Source organism: Mus caroli, unplaced genomic scaffold (genome assembly GCF_978045245.1).
Source record: "Mus caroli unplaced genomic scaffold, Mus_caroli_1 scaffold_6, whole genome shotgun sequence".
In the NCBI taxonomy this organism is placed as follows: domain Eukaryota; kingdom Metazoa; phylum Chordata; class Mammalia; order Rodentia; family Muridae; genus Mus; species Mus caroli.
In genome coordinates, this window is record NW_028227261.1 from 34,602,914 (window position 1) to 34,621,187 (window position 18,274).

The 18,274-nt window shown below is 45.1% G+C and overlaps 1 protein-coding gene and 1 pseudogene across 2 annotated transcripts; one reads left to right on the plus strand and one right to left on the minus strand.

Annotated features, from left to right (window-relative positions):
* The first annotated feature begins 1,690 nt into the window (after nucleotides 1-1,690).
* On the plus strand, nucleotides 1,691-16,119 carry Ppie (peptidylprolyl isomerase E). Of its 2 annotated transcripts, XM_021159344.2 has the most exons (10): nucleotides 1,691-1,742; nucleotides 2,678-2,776; nucleotides 3,939-3,982; nucleotides 4,580-4,606; nucleotides 5,818-5,899; nucleotides 6,315-6,415; nucleotides 10,032-10,155; nucleotides 12,766-12,951; nucleotides 15,463-15,605; nucleotides 15,796-16,119. In XM_021159344.2, exons 1-10 carry the CDS (start codon nucleotides 1,712-1,714, stop codon nucleotides 15,862-15,864), a joined length of 906 nt encoding a protein of 301 aa, XP_021015003.1. In that variant the 5' UTR covers nucleotides 1,691-1,711; the 3' UTR covers nucleotides 15,865-16,119. The 2 variants fall into 2 exon arrangements, with proteins under 2 accessions (XP_021015003.1, XP_085695125.1); XM_085838999.1 differs by lacking the exons at nucleotides 1,691-1,742; nucleotides 2,678-2,776; nucleotides 3,939-3,982; nucleotides 4,580-4,606 and adding an exon at nucleotides 4,697-4,965.
* Nucleotides 7,122-8,639, minus strand: LOC110292196 (heterogeneous nuclear ribonucleoprotein A3 pseudogene; annotated as a pseudogene).
* Nucleotides 16,120-18,274: the final 2,155 nt, after the last annotated feature.

Genomic DNA, 18,274 nt, shown 5'->3' on the forward strand with positions numbered 1-18,274 from the left:
GAATCTACTCCATCAAATTGTCCTCTGGCTTCCACAAGTATGCGAATACACACACATTTGAATAACAAAGTTTATAAAGTTTACCTCAGGAAAATCTAAATGCTCTGCCTACAGTAGCTGAGGATATGGATCAGTGGTAGAATATTTGCGGAGGAATGGTCTTCAGCTCTACGTCTGATCTCCAGCACCGTAACTGAAGGGACCCGCACACAGTGTTCCCTCTTGAACCTTCGGTTAGGCACAAACCACACTCAAACACCTATTTCCATAGAGAGATCCTTTATTGAGCAGGGGAAAGTGACTGTTCTCCGCTCAGGCAGACAGCAGCAGCAAATGACCTTGTGGGTGTGATGTTTTTTAAGAGGAAAAAATCTGTGTTAGAATGGCTAGGATGTGGTGGTCATGTTTTGGTTGACCATATTAATTAGGGTAGGCCAAGGGGGGGATTTGACTGTTGTAGTGGCTATTCCTGGTTGTCAACTTGACTATATCTGGAATGAACTACAATCCAGAATTGGAAGGCTCACCAGTGATCCTAATCTGGAGGCTGGGAGATAGAAGTTTCTGACCTGGATCTTAGTATGGAGATCTTGAGGCATAGTGGCTATGGATTCCAGAAGATTAAGACAGGGAGATCAAAGATTAAGATTAAATTCCTTGACTATATAGAGACTACCCATAAGTTCTGTGACTCTAGAGAACCCTAATACAACTGTTGAACTTCAATACTTTGATACCTGGACCTTGGTGATCATCCTCAGGAGGAGGCCAAATAAGGGAATAGACCTTGGTGGCTAGCTTTAGGAATATAACCCTGTTTGTTTGTTTGTTTGTTTATTAGCAAGGCAGAGGGAATGGGGAGAAGGGCAAGGCCTGCCACACCTGTGCTTACCAAGCTTGGGCCTGCTAGAGCCCTTTAACAATACAGCAAAGCTTCCTATGGTGGTATATGCCTTTAGTCCTAGCCCTCAGGAAGAGATCTCTGTAAGTTCAAGGCCAGTCTGGTTTACATAGTGAATTCCAGGCTAGCCAGGACTACATAGGAAGATCCGGTCTCAAAATAAATACATAAAATAAAACTTGTTAAATTTCTATTTGAGGTAGGTTGGTGGTATACAATTGAGATTTCAGCACTGGGGAGGCTGAGATCTGGAGGGCATAGTGGGATACTCTAACAAGCAAACAAATGTGATCCTACTGTTTTGTACTGCTAATGAGAACCTATAAATTTAAATATTACGTTAGAAAAAGAGTATAGCAAACACTTTGCCCAAAGGGCCAGATGGTAAAATATCAATGGCCGTGGGAGGAACAGGTCTCTTCCCTTTGTAACATGAAAGCAGCCAGACAGTAGAAAAGGAACGGATGTGGCTATACTCTAACAATTAAACTTCGTGATATTGAAATTTTAATTTCATATAATTTTCATCTCTCAAGAAATATTGTCTTGATCCTTCGCCTCACCCCGGTTCAAAGTGTAAAAACCGTTCTTGGCTCCCGAATTGGCCAAAAACAGCTGCCTGGACAGCCCGGACCTTAGTGTGTTGGTAGTGGTTCAATATCTAGGTTTGTTTCCTTCCAGCTCTGGGAGCCACAGCCAAGAAGGGGCGGAGCCTGCAGCAACATAAAGACCCGCCCCGACCTAACGGGAGGGGCGACGGCGAGGGGGCCGGCCGAGTGCCGACTTCCGGCGGAAACGGGCGCGAACAAGATGGCCACTACCAAGCGTGTGCTGTACGTGGGTGAGCAGGCGCGGGAGCTAGATTTAGTCTGAGCAATGTGGGAAAGGGGGAAAGCAGCCGGGGTCTATGGAGGGCTTGCTGAGCCTGAGGGTGTGAGCCCGAGATGGAAGGACAATTCCGGCGACCTTCCTAGTCCACTAAGCGCACAGGAGCCCCGACGAGTGACAAGAATTACGGGCTTCCAAATCCCTCCCGCCCATTCGTTTTACAAACATTCAGTGCGGAATGGCTGGGTCTCTGCCCTAAAGGAAGGAGTTACCAGACTATCTAGGAGAAAGTGGGAAATAACTTACACACCCTGGCGTTGTAATAGGGACTAACAATGATGACAGGAACTTGGGTGAGGGCAAACTTTCTGTTGCCGGGACGCAAAAGTTGAGCAGGAGTTGGGCAAAGAGTCAAGAGTAGAGGCAAAGCTGTTCGCTGCACCGGAGCCGAAGCTCAAAGGCGTAAAAGAGCCTGGCGCCTAGGGGCAGCTGGGTCATTTTTCGAGAAACTCAGGGAAATTGGGGAAAACAAAATGGAAGATACAAGAGAGATCGGCGAGAGTCGGATGAGAACCCTGTGTACACTACCAAGGAGCTCTCACTTTATCTTGAGGACAGTGACATTTAAGACTTTGAAGTCTAAGGGAACAGATGGATTCATTTCCACTTATATTTGGGGGGGGCGGTTGGAGGAAGGGAATTGAGGCAGAGAGGTCAGTTACAAAGCTTTCACAAGAGTTGGAGATCGAATCGGAACTGTTTGAAAGGAGATTGAAGAAAGGAACATAGTGTGGGTAGGCTGTAGAGAGAGATGTTTGTGTAGACAAAGGACTGGATGGAAAGATCCCGCCCTTTGCCTGTCATACCAGTGACAGGCAAAGTCCCTGGTGTGCAGGGACCTCTGAGTGTGGAGGACAGCGGCTCAGAAGGTCCTTGGCTCATTTGCAGGTGGGCTGGCAGAAGAGGTGGACGACAAGGTTCTTCATGCTGCGTTTATCCCCTTTGGAGACATCACAGATATTCAAATTCCTCTGGACTATGAAACAGGTGGGTCATTTGAGTGTCTTTAACGCTCATTACCCTCCAATAGTGAAAGAATTAAAGTCACATTCCAGTTCTAAATTTACATTCTTAGTCTAGTAGAATTCTTGCCCACCATATGAGGCTTTGGTTTCAGTTCCCAGGACTAATCACACAGAGACACACACAGAGAGACAGAGAGGCAGAGGGGCAGAGAGGAGAGAGACAGGGTGGGAATAGCAAGATCTTTAAACTCTCTGAGTCTAGGGAATCTACCCACTCCCTAAAAAACCAGTAGAGTAGTTGATGGCCATGGTGGCACATGCCTAGAAACCTAGCAATTCAGAGGCTGAAGCAGGAGGGTAGAGTTTAAGGTCAGTCTGGGCTACAGCAGAAACATATGCGAGAAATGTTCTACTGACTTTCTAGTTGGCACTGTTGTGTGGGGGCTTTTTCTTAGCTCAGAATTTGTCTCAGGATAAAACTGAATCTCCTTACAGATTTTAGAATTTATCTGTAGTTGATCAGATTATATATTTGGTTAATGGCTTTTTTTTTTTTTTTTGCCTGTATTTGTTTTGTTTCTATTTCAAAATGATTTAAGTGTGTTGTCCGGGCTGGCCTCCAAACTGATGATCCTTCTGTCTTAGCTTCCTAAGTAGTTAGCATTACAGGTGTGTGCTGTGGCACCTGGAATCAAATTGTAGATTTGGATAAACAGTTGATTTGCTAAATAACTTACCTTGCCAGTTTACACTGCATGAGAAGTTGAAGTTCAATATGTAGCTTTTTTTTTTTTAAAGGATTCATTTATTATTATATCTATTATATCTGTAGCTGTCTTCAGATGCACCAGAAGAGGGCATCAGATCTCATTAGGGATGATTGTGAGCCACCTTGTGGTTGCTGGGATTTGAACTCAGGACCTTTGGAAGAGCAGTCAGTGCTCTTAACCGCTGACCCATCTCTCCAGCTCCTCAATATGTAGCTTTATCCCTAGAAGATGTTTATTATTGCTTCAGGTATTAAGAGGAATCAAAGGATGAGGGTCCTTTGTAAATCATGACTGGGTAGGTTTTCTGGTGTCTGGACATGGTATGGGCCGACTTCTTTGTGATTGTTCTCTTTTCTTCTCTTGCCTCATATAGCAATTACCTATATCTTTGTGTTTATTTCCTTTTTTTTGCAGAAAAACACCGAGGATTTGCTTTTGTTGAGTTTGAGTTGGCAGAGGTGAGACTTTTGTGCTTTGTTTAAGTCTTTTGTTCCTACAGAGAAACAGTTCTCAACCTGTGGGGGTTGTATATCATATATTTAAATTATGATTCATAGCAATGGCAGAATTACAGTTGTAAAATAGCAACTAAATAATTGTATAGTGAGAGGTCCCCACAGCGTGAGGAACTGTATTAAAGGGTTGAGAACCTACAGCTAATGAGGAAGCTATTTCCCCTTTACTTAGGTTCTGGGTCCTAGGGTAATGCTTTCAGAGGTCCGGAAATGCTTCCTAGTAGACTGATCTGTCAATAACAGCTCAGACCTAGTCAGACCCTGCCTGTCTTACTCTGCAGGGCTCTTCCAGCTCTGTTCACTGAACATTCTTGCCTGGCAGTGCTGGTGATTCTCTCTTAAGCCTTCAGCTAGAAAAAAAGAGATTATGGTACTGTGAGCTGAAAAACTGCCCAAGAAGTGTTGTTGGTCACACACCCCACCTAGGCAGGAAGTCCATAGGTGACTTTTTCCTGTTTATTTTGCTACCAAGTGTGCATTTAGACACACAAGAAGTATTCCACTACAAGCCTAAACTTACACTTTGCATTTCCTTGGCAGGATGCTGCAGCAGCTATCGACAACATGGTATGGCTGGGGATCCTCATTCTAACTGAAGGTGCCTTTTGCTGGTACAGAGGGCCCTTGTTCAGATACTGGTATTCTGAATTTCTGAAGTATCAGGATTGGGTGGGGAGGTAAATAAAGGTTACCTTCAAGTAAAACCATCCATTGTGGGCTGGTGGTCAATAGTAAAATTGGTTCCTGCCCAGATGCCTCCCCATTACTAGAGCTCGTCCTGCTCACTGATCTGCTTGTCTTGTCTCTCACTGGCCGCCCACCCTACGTGATGGCAAACGGGAAGGGTTTCATGAAATAGTAGACCAGTTAATAACAGAGAAGAGAAATTCAGGAAGAGGTAACCAAAGGCCATGCTACTGACACAGGTGATTAGAACAGCTGGAAGAGTCCTTGGAAACAATGGCACTCTTTAAGATCTGTGGCCTGCCTAAGACGCTTATGTGTTGTCATGTCAGAGGTGAAGTGCAAAGGTGTCATATCCTGTGGCTAGAACTTTGCTGGAAAAAAAATCTATAAAACTAATCATCTCTGGTTACATATTTCCATTATAAATCAATGCATAATTGGTTCTCATACTAAGAAATTTACACTTTTATGTTTTTCTGGTTTCATCATAAAGTTCTAATAAAAGACTTTTTTTTTTTTTTTGCCACAAAGTTTTCACTGCTGACTTAAGATTTACATTAAGTGGCCTTTCCTGGTGCTGATATCTTGCTGAAGTTGTTTATTCATTATTCTCTACCACCTATTTTCCATGTATGCTATTTCAAAGCCGATCTTGCTTTCAAAGGTGAACTCAGATCTATGTACATTTTTCCCTGTCACTTGCATCCCTTGAGCTCAGAATTACTCTTAGTAGTGCAGGTCTTTGGTGGTATTACAGGTTTGCAGCAGCTCTGGGGAAAAAGTACCTTGTAATTTTCTTCCTTGATACTGTTTGTGGTGAGAGCATAGCTTTCATTCCTAAGGGATCTAGGATTAAAAGGAAACACCAATCAGGTTTCAGAAGTAAATGAAAAGCTGCAGAGTTGTTTGTTTGAGACAGGGTTTCTCTGTATAACACTGGCTGTCCTCAGACTCTAAACCATCCTTGAACTCAGAGATGACCTGCCTCAGCCTCCTGAGTACAAGGATTACAGATGCATGCCACCACCACCTAGTGCTGCCAGAGTTTTGTAACCTGACAGTTTAAGCAGCTGGATTTACAATCTTTTCAGAATGAATCTGAGCTCTTTGGACGGACGATTCGTGTCAATTTGGCCAAGCCAATGAGAATTAAAGAGGGCTCTTCCAGGCCAGGTGAGTGGGTACCTCAGAGTGCTTGTCAGGTCGTCTGGTCCCTTCTTTATGTGTGTGTTAAGGGCTGCTTCTGGGGGACAAGAGGGTGGCTCACACTAGTGAAGGGTATACAGTACCTTTATCAGTGAACAGTCGCAAAGTAATTGTTCCTCTCATGAGAGAACCCTGTGTGGTCTCCTCCTCGTTTTCTTGGTACTCCATTTCTATAAAAGAGCTGAAGCCAGCAAAACCCTATCTTTGTCTTCGATATAGCCTTTTCCCTTAGTCCTGCTAAGAGCAGGCCCTCTAGGGAGTCTCAGAGGGATTCAACAAGGGAACTTCTCTGGCCAAGAGGACCACAGAGATGATCGAGGCAGCTGCCAGCAGTGGAGGAATAGTCTGAATTTCTTAACTTTTCTGTGTCTTTTCCTTCTAGTCTGGTCAGATGATGACTGGTTGAAGAAGTTCTCTGGGAAGACTCTTGAGGAAAATAAGGAAGAAGAAGGACCTGAGCCTCCCAAAGCTGAAGCCCAGGAGGTGAGGGTGAAAGGGGCGTCCTGAGGGGCTTGTAGATCCGAGCATTGGTAAGGGCAGTGCTGGGGGTGAAGGGGCACAGCTTGGGAGCTGTGTTGTAAGCCTCCACACCCGCCAGGCAGCCCTCCTGTGCAGAGGTAAGAGGGCAGGTAGCGTCACTTCCCTTTAGCTGTGTGTGTTCTGGGTTTGCCTGGCACATTTCCTGGTTCTCGGCTCGCCTCCCTGGCCACTGCTGCAGGCAGGACTTTCTCTGTGTACCCTGTGAGGTTGATGGTGGCATGTGGCATTTCTGTCCTTTCTCAGCTGACACAGCAGCCACCATTCTTGGCCGTCTGCAGCCCTCCTGTGCTGCACTGTCAGCTTTTTTTTTTTTTTTTTTTTAAACTTTTGAGATCTTTTTCATTTGAAGGTAATCTTAATGCTATTAAATTCACAAATATGCTATTTTTTATTTCCCAATTCTAATTATCTAAAACACACATTGCAAACATACAAATATCTATTCTTTCCACATGTCAGCGCCCATTCATCATTGTTTTGGAAATGGGGAGAATAGATTCCCCTTAAACTGCACGTCAGTAGGTGTTTCTTTACAGTTAACTTTAGCAAAATTCATACAAAATAGTAATTAACAACGATCTTCTTCATGTGTTAACTCACAAGGAAACACCTTCGAAGCTGCATTTTGTTAAGGTTTCTGTATTAAAATGTAGAAAAACTGAACTACACAAATATTGAAAAGTTAAAAATTCCTTAATTTTTTATTCCTGGTACCACTACCACAATTTACAGGGCAATATACCTGATGTAATGAAAAGAAAAAGAAAAAGACAAAGCTACAACAGATAAAAGACCTCAGGAATGTACATCTAATTGACACTACATTGCATTAATCAATAGCTGCACTTTTTGCAAACTGTGGCTATGACAGTCCTGAACAAGAAGGGTTTCCTGTTTAAGCTGCAGTAACTTTTCTGACTATGGATCATCGTTCCTTCTGTGGCAGATTTTTACAGTTCCTCTAACGCACTTGGGACGACTGTCTCAAAGTAACCTGCAGCTTTCCTGACAACTCCTCGCTCTCTCTCCTGCTAAGAACTGTAGCCGTTTCTGTTTTATTTTAAAACCTTCTGCTACCATATCCACCACTTCCACCTCCAGATCCATAGCCACCACCATAGGGACTGCCTGAGCTTCTTCCACCAAAACTGCCCCCCTGCATGGGTCCATAATTTGATTGTTGCTGTCCACTATAATTTCCAAAGTCATTATAGTTTCCACCACCACCATAGTTACCTCCACCAAAATTTCCTCCTTCACTGTAACCATCATAGCCTCCTCCTCCACCACTACATCCACCACCCTGGTTTCCATAGCCCGGTCCACCACCTCCATAACCTCCTCTACTACTGTAACCAGGACCACCGCCATAGTTGCCACCATCACCTCCAAATCCATTATATCCACCATCACCACCTCCATAACTACCTCTGCTGCCACCACCTCTACCACAATAGCCACCTCTTCCACCAAAGTTTCCTCCACAACCAAAGTTTCCTCCACCACCTCCAAAGTTTCCTCCACGACCCATAAAGTTGCCAGATCCACCTCCACGACCTCTCTGTGATCCAGCAGACTGCATCTCTTGTTTAGAAAGGGCCTTTTTCACTTCACAATTATGCCCATTAATAGTGTGGTACTTCTGAACAACAATCTTATCAACTGTGTCATGATCATTAAAAGTTACAAAAGCAAATCCTCTCTTTTTCCCACTCTGCCTGGCTTCCATAACCTCTATGGCTTCAATCTTGCCATACTTTTCAAAGTAAGTACTCTCTCAGGTTATATTCTTCCGTATCCTCTTTAATACCACCAACAAAAATTGTCTTCACCGTTAAATGGGCACCAGGCTTTACAGAAAGAGCTCTCTTTGGTTCCACCACTCGCCCATCAACCTTGTGCAATGTGTGCACACATTGCAGCATCCCCTCTTCAACACAAGAGTAGGTCACAAAACCAAAGCCTCTGGAACGTTTTGTTTGGGGATCTCATTACCACACAGCCTGTAAGTGTGCCCCATTTCTCACAATGTTCTCTTAAGCTATCATCTGTGGTTTCAAAGCTCAGACCACCAATAAACAGCTTCCTCAGCTGCTCTGGTTCTTTTGGATCATGGCCCTCCATTTTGAGACCGGACTCGCCTCTTCCAACTCGAGTTCAATATGGGACCGAGAGCCACTGTCAGCTTTGATGGTCTCTGTTTCTGACACTGGACTTGAGTTGTTTCCGGCTGCAAGTCTCATTGTGGCTTATTTGGCTTGGAGTGGATGCTCTCCCTTGTTTAGTCCTGCTGTGCTCTTGATCTCTAGCCACACAATTACCTAAGCCAGAAGTTTGTATGCAGACCTAAAGTAGCACTCCCAGTGGAGTCCCTAATCCTTCTTTACAGTAGAACCAGTGCAGTCTCACACGCTGGTGCTTTTCCTGACAGCCTTCCTGTCCTGTTGGAATCTGTGTCTCGCCGTGCCTTTTGTTTGGAACTTTTCAGTTGTTTGTGGCTACAGTCTTGGATCTTCTGATCCTTTCCCAAGGAAGGTAGAGTAATCTTTCTGGAGCACAGATCCAATCATTCCACCTCACTCCCCTGTCATCTCAGGGTGTGAGAGCCCGGCAGGGCTTCCAAGTCCATCTGGTCCATCTTGCAGATGTCATTTTTGCTTCTCTGTAGTGTACTCCCTGTAGTGTACTCCGTACTCCATGCTTAGTGAAATACTCTGTTTCCATGCATATGTTTGTTTTTGCACAGGATACTCCTGCACTGACCTTTTTCTAGGTAATATATTTAGTGAGCTGAGGCTCATTAGATGTATGCATACTGTGTGTATATGTATACAATATATAGTATATGTAATATATAACTGCATAGACTTGAAGGGAGAAAGTAGCTTCAGGTCTTACTCATCTCTACTCCCAAGACCCCGGGCAATACAGCAAGAACTGTATTGTTGCTGCTGTGGTATTGCTAGTACCAATGTAAACCGCAGTAGTTAGAGCATCCACATTATTCCACGTGCTTGATCAGCTGAGCCAAAACAAATGGGATGTTTGTGTTCCGTATCTGCTTTCCTCTGCTTTAGTCTCCCCTACTTAAGTACATAGCAAGCCTCAGCCTCTTGCCCTTTGAGCATTTGGACTGCATCAGAAGGGCTCCCCCATGCTTCCAGAGTAAGCCTATGACAGTGACAATTGTGTGAGTGTGTCCACTAGATGTAGTAAGCTATATGACTTGACCTAGGCACTGAAGATGAGCTGGGTTGAGTATTCTGACAAGGAAGGTGAGCAGGCATGTCTGAGGGTGAGCATGGAGACATATGCCTATGGTTAGGGGGTCCTGTTTTATAGGGCTGAGTGAGGTTTCCTGTCACTGGGTGTCCAGCTGAGTATTGTGGCCATAGTTCCTGCCTCCTACAGCCCTATCAGGGCCCAAGGCCTTCATTGTCAACATCTGTGTTCAGGCTGTTTGATGGCGCTGTGTTCTGAAGATATGTTCAAAGGATGTCTTATGTACTTCCTTAGGGAGTTAGGAGTCCTCTAACCAGCATTTTGTTTCTGCACCTAGGGAGAGCCCACTGCAAAAAAAGCCCGGTCAAATCCTCAGGTTTACATGGACATCAAGATTGGGAACAAGCCAGCAGGCCGCATTCAGATGCTCCTACGGTCTGATGTGGTGCCCATGACCGCAGGTGAGCAGACCCCTGTGCTCAGGTGGCGTCAAGCTGACGGCTGAGCAGTCTCCCAAGGTTCTTGCTGCCCCAGCTCTTAGACCTGTGGCATTGTTTCTGACCTGAATTAACTTGTGGCATCTAAGATCCTAGGATATAGTAACAGAGGTCAGAGCAGACACTGAAGCTCACTAATTGCTGGTTTATTATTTTTTAATAGTAGAGGCTCCTTTTTCTATGGTAAGATTGCATTATTATGAATATTGTGAAAATCATTTAAAAGGATGTATCAAACACATTCTCCCAACAATATTATACCTAGCTCAATGTTCCAGAAGTAACTAGTACTAATTTCTAGTTCATTAAAATATTGATTTATTCTTTAATGTAAATTTTATTATTTATACATTTAGTTTAAGTAGTTATCACAAAATCATTTTGAAAAATCATTAGTCCCCTGTAATAATAGAGTCCAATAACCCATTTCCTGCCCCACTGTCAGCACCATTTGCTGCACCTCAGAGGCGGCCAGTTTCGTCTCATAGCTGGTTATTTTGGTTTTAACTTCCATATTGAAAGATAATAGCTTTATATTCACCCCTCTCATTTTAATTTTATAAAAATTATCTTCAGTTTAGGCATTCTCTTTTGATTTACTGCTCCAGAAAAGGAATTCTCTTTTCCTCTCTTCAACACTCTCACATCTTCCTTGGTACTCACTTTGGTTAGGCTGCTTATGAGTACCTGTAACTTTAGCTCCAAGGGACTGGATACTCTCTCCTGGCATCCACTTTCACATGTGTATACTCATAGACAGACACACCACATGTCACATGTAGATACTCATAGACAGACACACCACATGACCATTATTTAAAACAATTATTATGGCCTGGTGTGGTGGTGTGCTTGGAAGGCAGAGGCAGGCAAATCTCTTGAGTCCTAGGCCAGCCTGATCTATATAGAGTTCCAGAGCAGCCAGTGCTATATAGTAAGACCCGGTGTCAAAAGCAAACAGATTGGTTTTTTGTTTTTTTTGTTTTTTTAAGATTTATTTGTTATTATATTTAAGTACACTGTAGCTGTCTCCAGATGCACCAGAAGAGGGCGTTAGATCTCGTTGCGGATGGTTGTGAGCCACCATGTGGTTGCTGGGATTTGAACTCCGGACCTTTGGAAGAGCAGTTGGGTACTCTTACCCACTGAGCCATCTCACCAGCCCCAACAGATTGGTTTTTGTACATGTGTGTGCACATGTGTGCATGTGGTGTGCATGTCATGACACACATGGAGGTTAGAGGACAACTTTTCCAGCGAAGACATGAAATGTTCACTCACACTAGTTAGAAAATTGATGGACACAGCAAAGAAACAACCAGGTTCAAGTTGATGAGCCAATGAGTTTATTGTGGTAGTTACTTACAGAAGCCCAAATTGACTCAATCAGATGCACCGGCAAAGGCCCATAATGGCTCATGAAAGGTAGAAACCTTCAGGCGCTTGATAAGTTAGAAAGGTTTTCCAGGCAGCTCCATGTATCTGAAAGTGTCTCTCAGCAGTCCTTCCTGCTCAGGGAAAAGAAGAGCCTATTGAATCTGCTCAGTTTCAGGGACTTCTTGATGCTTTGACTTATTTACTTCCTGAGTTGATAAGGCTCTTTCCTGTAGGATAGAAAGGTTCGCCTCTTTTTAGAACATCCTGAATCGTATTAAGCTTCCCTCCGAGGTGAAACTTCATCTAGGAAGAAAGTAGCCCTCAGCTGTCAGCTCTGTCCTTTGACTCTGTGGTTCAGATGCAGACTCCAGGCTTGCGCAGTAAGCGCCTTTACTTGCTGAGCTATCTCAGTGGCTCCGGATTTTTTTTTCTTTTTTTAAAAAAAATTTACCAACACGTTAGTGTGGTTTGGGGATGCAACAGAGATAGAATGCACATATTCACTTAATCTGAGAGCCATATGGTTATTTAGTAAGTCAGTGTCATGGCAGCTTATAAGGGGCATACAGTGAGAATATAGACTATGATCAGCTCTCTCTATTCATGGTCCACATCTGTGAATTTAACCAACCACATAGCAGAAATATGTATGGGCCAGTCAGATGGCTCAGCAGGTTAAAGTCCACGCTGCCAAGCACGAAAACCTGAGGTGAGACTTTGGGCCCATTCGATAGAAGGAGAGAACCATGCCTTGTAAGTTTTCCTCTGACCTATATACACCTGCACACATACATGCACATACACAATAAATAAATATGTAATAAAGACTTTTAAATATATCTGAGGAGAACATTGTGTCTCTACTAAGTATGCAGGTATTGTTCCCTTGTCATTATATACCCTAGATGATAGATATAACAACCATTTATGGAGCATTTATATTGTATCGTGTATCATAGATAATATAGAGATGGCAGAAAAGATACAGGATCCAGGAGGGTTCTGGGAACCATCCCCATGTGTGTGGATACCCAAGAGCAGCTGTGCAAAACTAAACACGTAAAACATGTTTCATGATTTATTTCTCTCCCTTTTATACCTGCCCCTCCCCCCCTTGTATATCTAGGTAGTTACCTTAATTTTGGTTTGGAAGTTAGATTGCCTTTAACCTCAGCCCCTTTTCCTTTTCAACACCAGAAAACTTCCGCTGCCTATGCACCCATGAAAAGGGCTTTGGCTTCAAGGGAAGCAGCTTCCACCGCATCATCCCCCAGTTCATGTGTCAGGGCGGTGATTTCACAAACCACAATGGCACAGGGGGCAAGTCCATCTATGGAAAGAAGTTTGATGATGAAAACTTCATCCTTAAACACACAGGACCAGGTAAGCACTGATTCTGGTGTGGTGAGTAAGGCAGGGCCAGGGCAAATAGCCGTGACTTCCAAGCCTGGGTGTGATTGGCCAGCCACTGAAGAGACACATGCTGGGCTGGGCTGCCTGCCTCCCTCCAGTCTTGTACTCTCCCCCCTACTTCTTCCACAGGTTGGTGTTCCCTGCTAGGGTAGAGGTTGTGGTTATGCCTGCAAGCTCCCTTGTGCCCTCAGCTTCTCTGTGTCCCCTCTATACCCTCAGTCCCAGACAAAGATCATAGTCCATGCCTGTTCTTCTGAGGTTTCCATATTGATCTGAGGTCTTGCCTCGTGCCTGCCACAGATGCATGCTCTGACTCCCTCCTATTACAGAGGCCATCTATTCCTCCTGGACTGGATGGAGTCTGTCCCTCTGCCACTTAGGATCTTCATGTCTCCTGCTGGCTCCCTTTGACTTATAAACTGTGTTTCCCCTGTTCAGCTAGTTTGGTCCATCAGTGACCAGGCATGCAATCTCAATCTTAAAAAACCCAATAACCATCTTTGGACTCTTGTTCCTTCCACCAGCCGTCATCTTGACTCTCTAATCTACTTTTTAGCAAAACTTTTTAGAAAAAATGTATAAACTCACTGCCTTCATCCTTTCTAAGTCCTTCTATCTAGATTTTGAGCCCCAGCTGGCCACACAAACCTTTCTTTTTTTTTTTTTGGTTTTTTCGAGACAGGGTTTCTCTGTATAGCCCTGGCTGTCCTGGAACTCACTTTGTAGACCAGTCTGGCCTCGAACTCAGAAATCCGCCTGCCTCTGCCTGCTGGGATTAAAGGCATGCGCCACCATGCCCAGCTACACGCAAACCTTTCTTGCTAAAGATACTAGCCATCTTTTTTGCCAATAGCCAGTTTTCTGCCTCAGCTTATTCCAACGTGTCAGCATTCTGTGCTGTCAGTGCCGTACTCCTGGTTTCTCTCTCTCTCTCTCTCTCTCTCTCTCTCTCTCTCTCTCTCTCTCTCTCTCTCTGTGCGTTGGCAGGCGGCTTCTCCATCTTCAGCGGCTTCATCTGCTTTGCCACCTTTCTGTCCTGCTGCTTCCTCCTGCTCCATTACTGAGCACGATGGTGGTCAGAGATCAGTTCATTTCTCCCTAGAAACCTGTTCACTGCGCCTCAGTTCTTCCTGCAGATTTGTGCTAGACTGAATGAAGTACAGGGCCAAGAAGTTCTTCCTGCCTGCGCTATCTTACAAGAAAGTACGTCCTGACACACTTCACAAGAGTTATTCCAACGTGTGCCGCTCAAATGAAGTAGTTAGAAGTAAGACAGGCTGTCGCTGGCAATTTGGTTACCACAGACGGTATTGCTGATGCTGACACGATTTTGTGATGTATAGGATTCCTTACATTATAGTGTTAACTCTTGAGTTATTTTTCTTGGCTTGTTTTTGAGACAGGGTCTCACACTCTGTAACCATAGCTGACCTGGAACTTGCCATAAAGACCAGGATGGCCTGGAAATCACCGAGATCCACCTGCCTGGGGCTCCCAAGTACTGGGATTAAAGGCGTACACCACCATACCTGGTTTGCTTTTTACACTGGGTCTTAGAGTGTGGCTCAAGCTAGCACTGACCTGGATACTCATGAGTGCTGACATTACAGACATGTACTGCTGCATACGGCTCCCTAGAAGATTTCACTACACTTAAAGCTTGCCGTTTGTGAAATATAATAGACTTAGGTCTTAAGGAACTAGAGAGGTGGCTCAGTAGTTAAGAACACTTGCTGCTCTTGTAGAGGATCCTCAGACATCACAGGTTAAAATGGTTCTCCTTCAACTCTTTTATGTCTGAGTTTCAGTAGATAACTGTTCACTTATGCCTGATCAGGGGTTGGGACTCATCTTGGATTCATTTCCCCTGTCACCCATAGTTGCACCCTGTCTCTAGTTCATCTCCTGGCCCAGCTTTCCTCCTTCCCTCTATGTGACTGTCTTAAGCTTCTCCCCAGCACAGATGTCCCTGCATCTCAGTTGTCATAGCACAGTATCCTTTACAAGAGATGTATTTATCATTTGGGTTGGTTGCTTGTACCAAGTACTTTTAGTGAGGGGCCATGCAGCACAGTTGGTGTGGAGATCAGAGGACACTTTGAGGAGACAACTCTTTCCTTTACCATAGGTTCTGGAAATGAAATGCAGATTGTCTGGCTTCCACAGCAAGCTCCTTTCTCTGTGGACCCATCTTCCCAGCTCATACACTTACACTTTAAATGAATATTTTGCTCATCAGTGTTTCAGGATTTAATGGGCCTGGTTACAAAATAGACTGCAAGTCATTGTTATAAATGAAAAGACAAATGTGAAGGAAAAAATAAAAACGGAAGCAGCCCACTCATCCTTTTTCTGTAGTGCTGTGTCTGTGAGGGCCCTTCCATGGCCTGAGCCAGTATGCAGAAGCACCGTCAGCCGTCAGCACGGGCACCATGGGCTAGGAGCAGTGTGGAGGGAGCTGACAAGTTTATTTTCTCCCAGGCCTCCTCTCCATGGCCAATTCTGGCCCGAACACCAACGGCTCCCAGTTCTTCCTGACCTGTGATAAGACAGATTGGCTGGACGGCAAGCATGTGGTATTTGGGGAGATCACAGAAGGCCTGGATGTCCTGCGGCAGATTGAGGTGGGCGGTTGGAAGTTGCTTCCTGCCTGGACCTTGCGTGGGTGGGTGGCCCAGTGGGAGAGTTGGGGAGGGCTCTTGATGCCTGGAAGGGGGCATTTAGAGCAGGTCCCTGAATGTCTGGGGAGAGGATGATGCTCTAGCGGCTCTCCCACCCTGCTTCTCTCCTGATTTCTCTGTTCTGCCCGCACAGGCTCAGGGCAGCAAGGACGGGAAGCCAAAGCAGAAGGTGATGATTGCCGACTGTGGAGAGTACATGTGAGGCTGCGCTCTCTGCTTCACCTCTGTAAGACGAGGGGAACTGCCTGGTCTCTGGGCCCTGTGCAGCAAGCTGTGTAGAGCACAAGCCTTTCCTTGGGGTCACCAGCCTTAGCAGCTGCTCATCTGCAGTACCCAGGCCTTCTGCAGTCATGACTGGGCCTGAAAGCCAGCATAGGCAGTGTGCTGCCACCACCTGTCCTGAACTGTCGGTAGCTGCTAGGTGGCTTCTTTACTAAAATAAACTGCTTGTTTTGGATTTTTGTTTTTTTTTTTTTTTTTTTACTGTTGCCTCCTGCAAGTTCCTGAGAGATGTCTATTAGAGATCACATCCAAGGCTAGGCTGTCCCCTGAGTAGGGTGGCATGTTTGGAAAGCTGTAATACCTTCCCTGTGGCTTTGTTTCCTTCCTTCCTGGGGCTAAATCCCTTATATGCCAGGTCATCTTTATGCCACATGTCCTTATCAGATCATTTCAGGGCAGTGGAAGTCAGAGCTGCCTGTCCCTGTTGCCAGTGCTCCTGAACCAACGCTGCCTGTCTGGTGGTGGCCTTGGTGGCTCCCATGTCTAACGTTCACGTTACATTCTTCAGGTCTTTAAAATGGTAGGTGTATTATGACTCAGCCAGCTCTACTGGCTTCTTTTCAGGAAACCAAAGGTTAGCACAGTACCCGGGCATCCAGCAGCTTGCTGCTTGTTTCTTTGAATTAGGTTTTTATTGAGACACTGCCATATCCATTTAAGTTCAGATGCTGCCTGTGGCTTCTTTCTCTCTACAGCGATAGAAGTTGGTGACTGATTTTGTATTTATGTGTTGTGTGTGTGTGTGTGTGTGTGTGTCCACATATGTACTGACTAGTGGATTGGCTTGTGTTTGTGGGGTCTGTCTTTGATGAGGCCACCTACCTTCTGCCTTACTCCATAAATTAAATATTAATCTATCTAAAACATACCAGCACAGGAACATCTAGACACGGCCAAGGCAGATTGACCCTGCTATTACACACAGAAGTCAGCCTCTGTGAGCAGAAACCAGTCTTTGCACAGGCATTTGAAGTGAGGGACCACCGTACTTGGGCCTGTTTCAGAACCTGGCCAAACCATGTATAAAGAGCTTAGAGACTGTCAAGAAATTATGAATTCCTGTGATGGTGCCTGAAGAGTGGAGATCAGGATGCAGCTGTAGATGCTCAGCTGGTTTGGAGGATCTGAGTGTCCATTCCTTCCTCTCCTTGTGCTCTGCCTAGATACCCACAGACACATACTGGACCCTGTGTGTGTGGAACACCATGACCAAAAACAACGTGAAGAAGGGCTTTACTTATTTGACTTGTACTTCTACATATAGTTTATCACTGAGGGAAGTCAGGGCAGGAACCATGGATGAGTGCTGCTGTTTATACAACCTGCTCAGAGATTGTACTGCCCACATTGGATTGAACTTTCCTCCATCACAAAAATGCCCCGGTCTGATGGAGGCAATTCCCTATTGGAGGGTCCCAGGTGTCAAGTTGATAACCAAGATTAGCTGTCACAAACCCTGCACAGATGAACCAAACCTCTGCCAGAGATCATCCAAATGGTGCAGTGGAGGTAGGTTGGAGCTTGGCCTGCTTATTGCCAGTGCCAATAGAGTCCCGAGAAGCCTACTGGGTTTAGCCTCAATTTGCTGGGGGTTTTCAGGGAAGACAGCTCTAGAAGGTAGCTAGGGAGGGCTGCAGTTCTTGATAGGAGACAGTCATAGTCCCCTTAAGGGAAGACATGGGACACTGGTCCTCTGCTGGGCAGGAGTCCAGCATAGCTCTTGAGCCAGGGCAAGAATGCTCAGTAGCATAGCTGTGTTTCTCCTCAGCCTGCCATACCAGCTCTGCCACCTCTGCACAGACCGTGAACACCTGAGGGGCAGTGCCTCTTACCTGAGGACTGCCTGGCTGCTGTTCTGGGGTCACCTTGTTTGTGATACCTTTGCTCCAGCACCAAGACAGGGTACAACTTTTTCTGGCTGTTGTCAAGGTGTGTGCCTGTGTGATATATATATATGTGTGTGTGTGTGTGATCTTGATATATATCTTACAAGTGTGCATTACTATACCTAGCTTTTCCATGTTTTTAAAACTCTTCTCTTGCATACACTAGCAAGATTTTGCTGAAAGGACCCAGATATAGCTGTCTCTTGTGAGACTATGCCGGGGCCTAGCAAACACAGAAGTGGATGCTCACAGTCAGCTATTGGATGGATCACAGGGCTCCTAATGGAGAAGCTAGAGAAAGTACCCAAGGAGTTAAAGGGATCTGCAACCCTATAGGGGGAACAACATGATGAACTAACCAGTACCCTGGAGCTCTTGTCTCTAGCTGCATATGTATCGAAAGATGGCCTAGTCGGCCATCACTGGAAAGAGAGGTCCATTGGA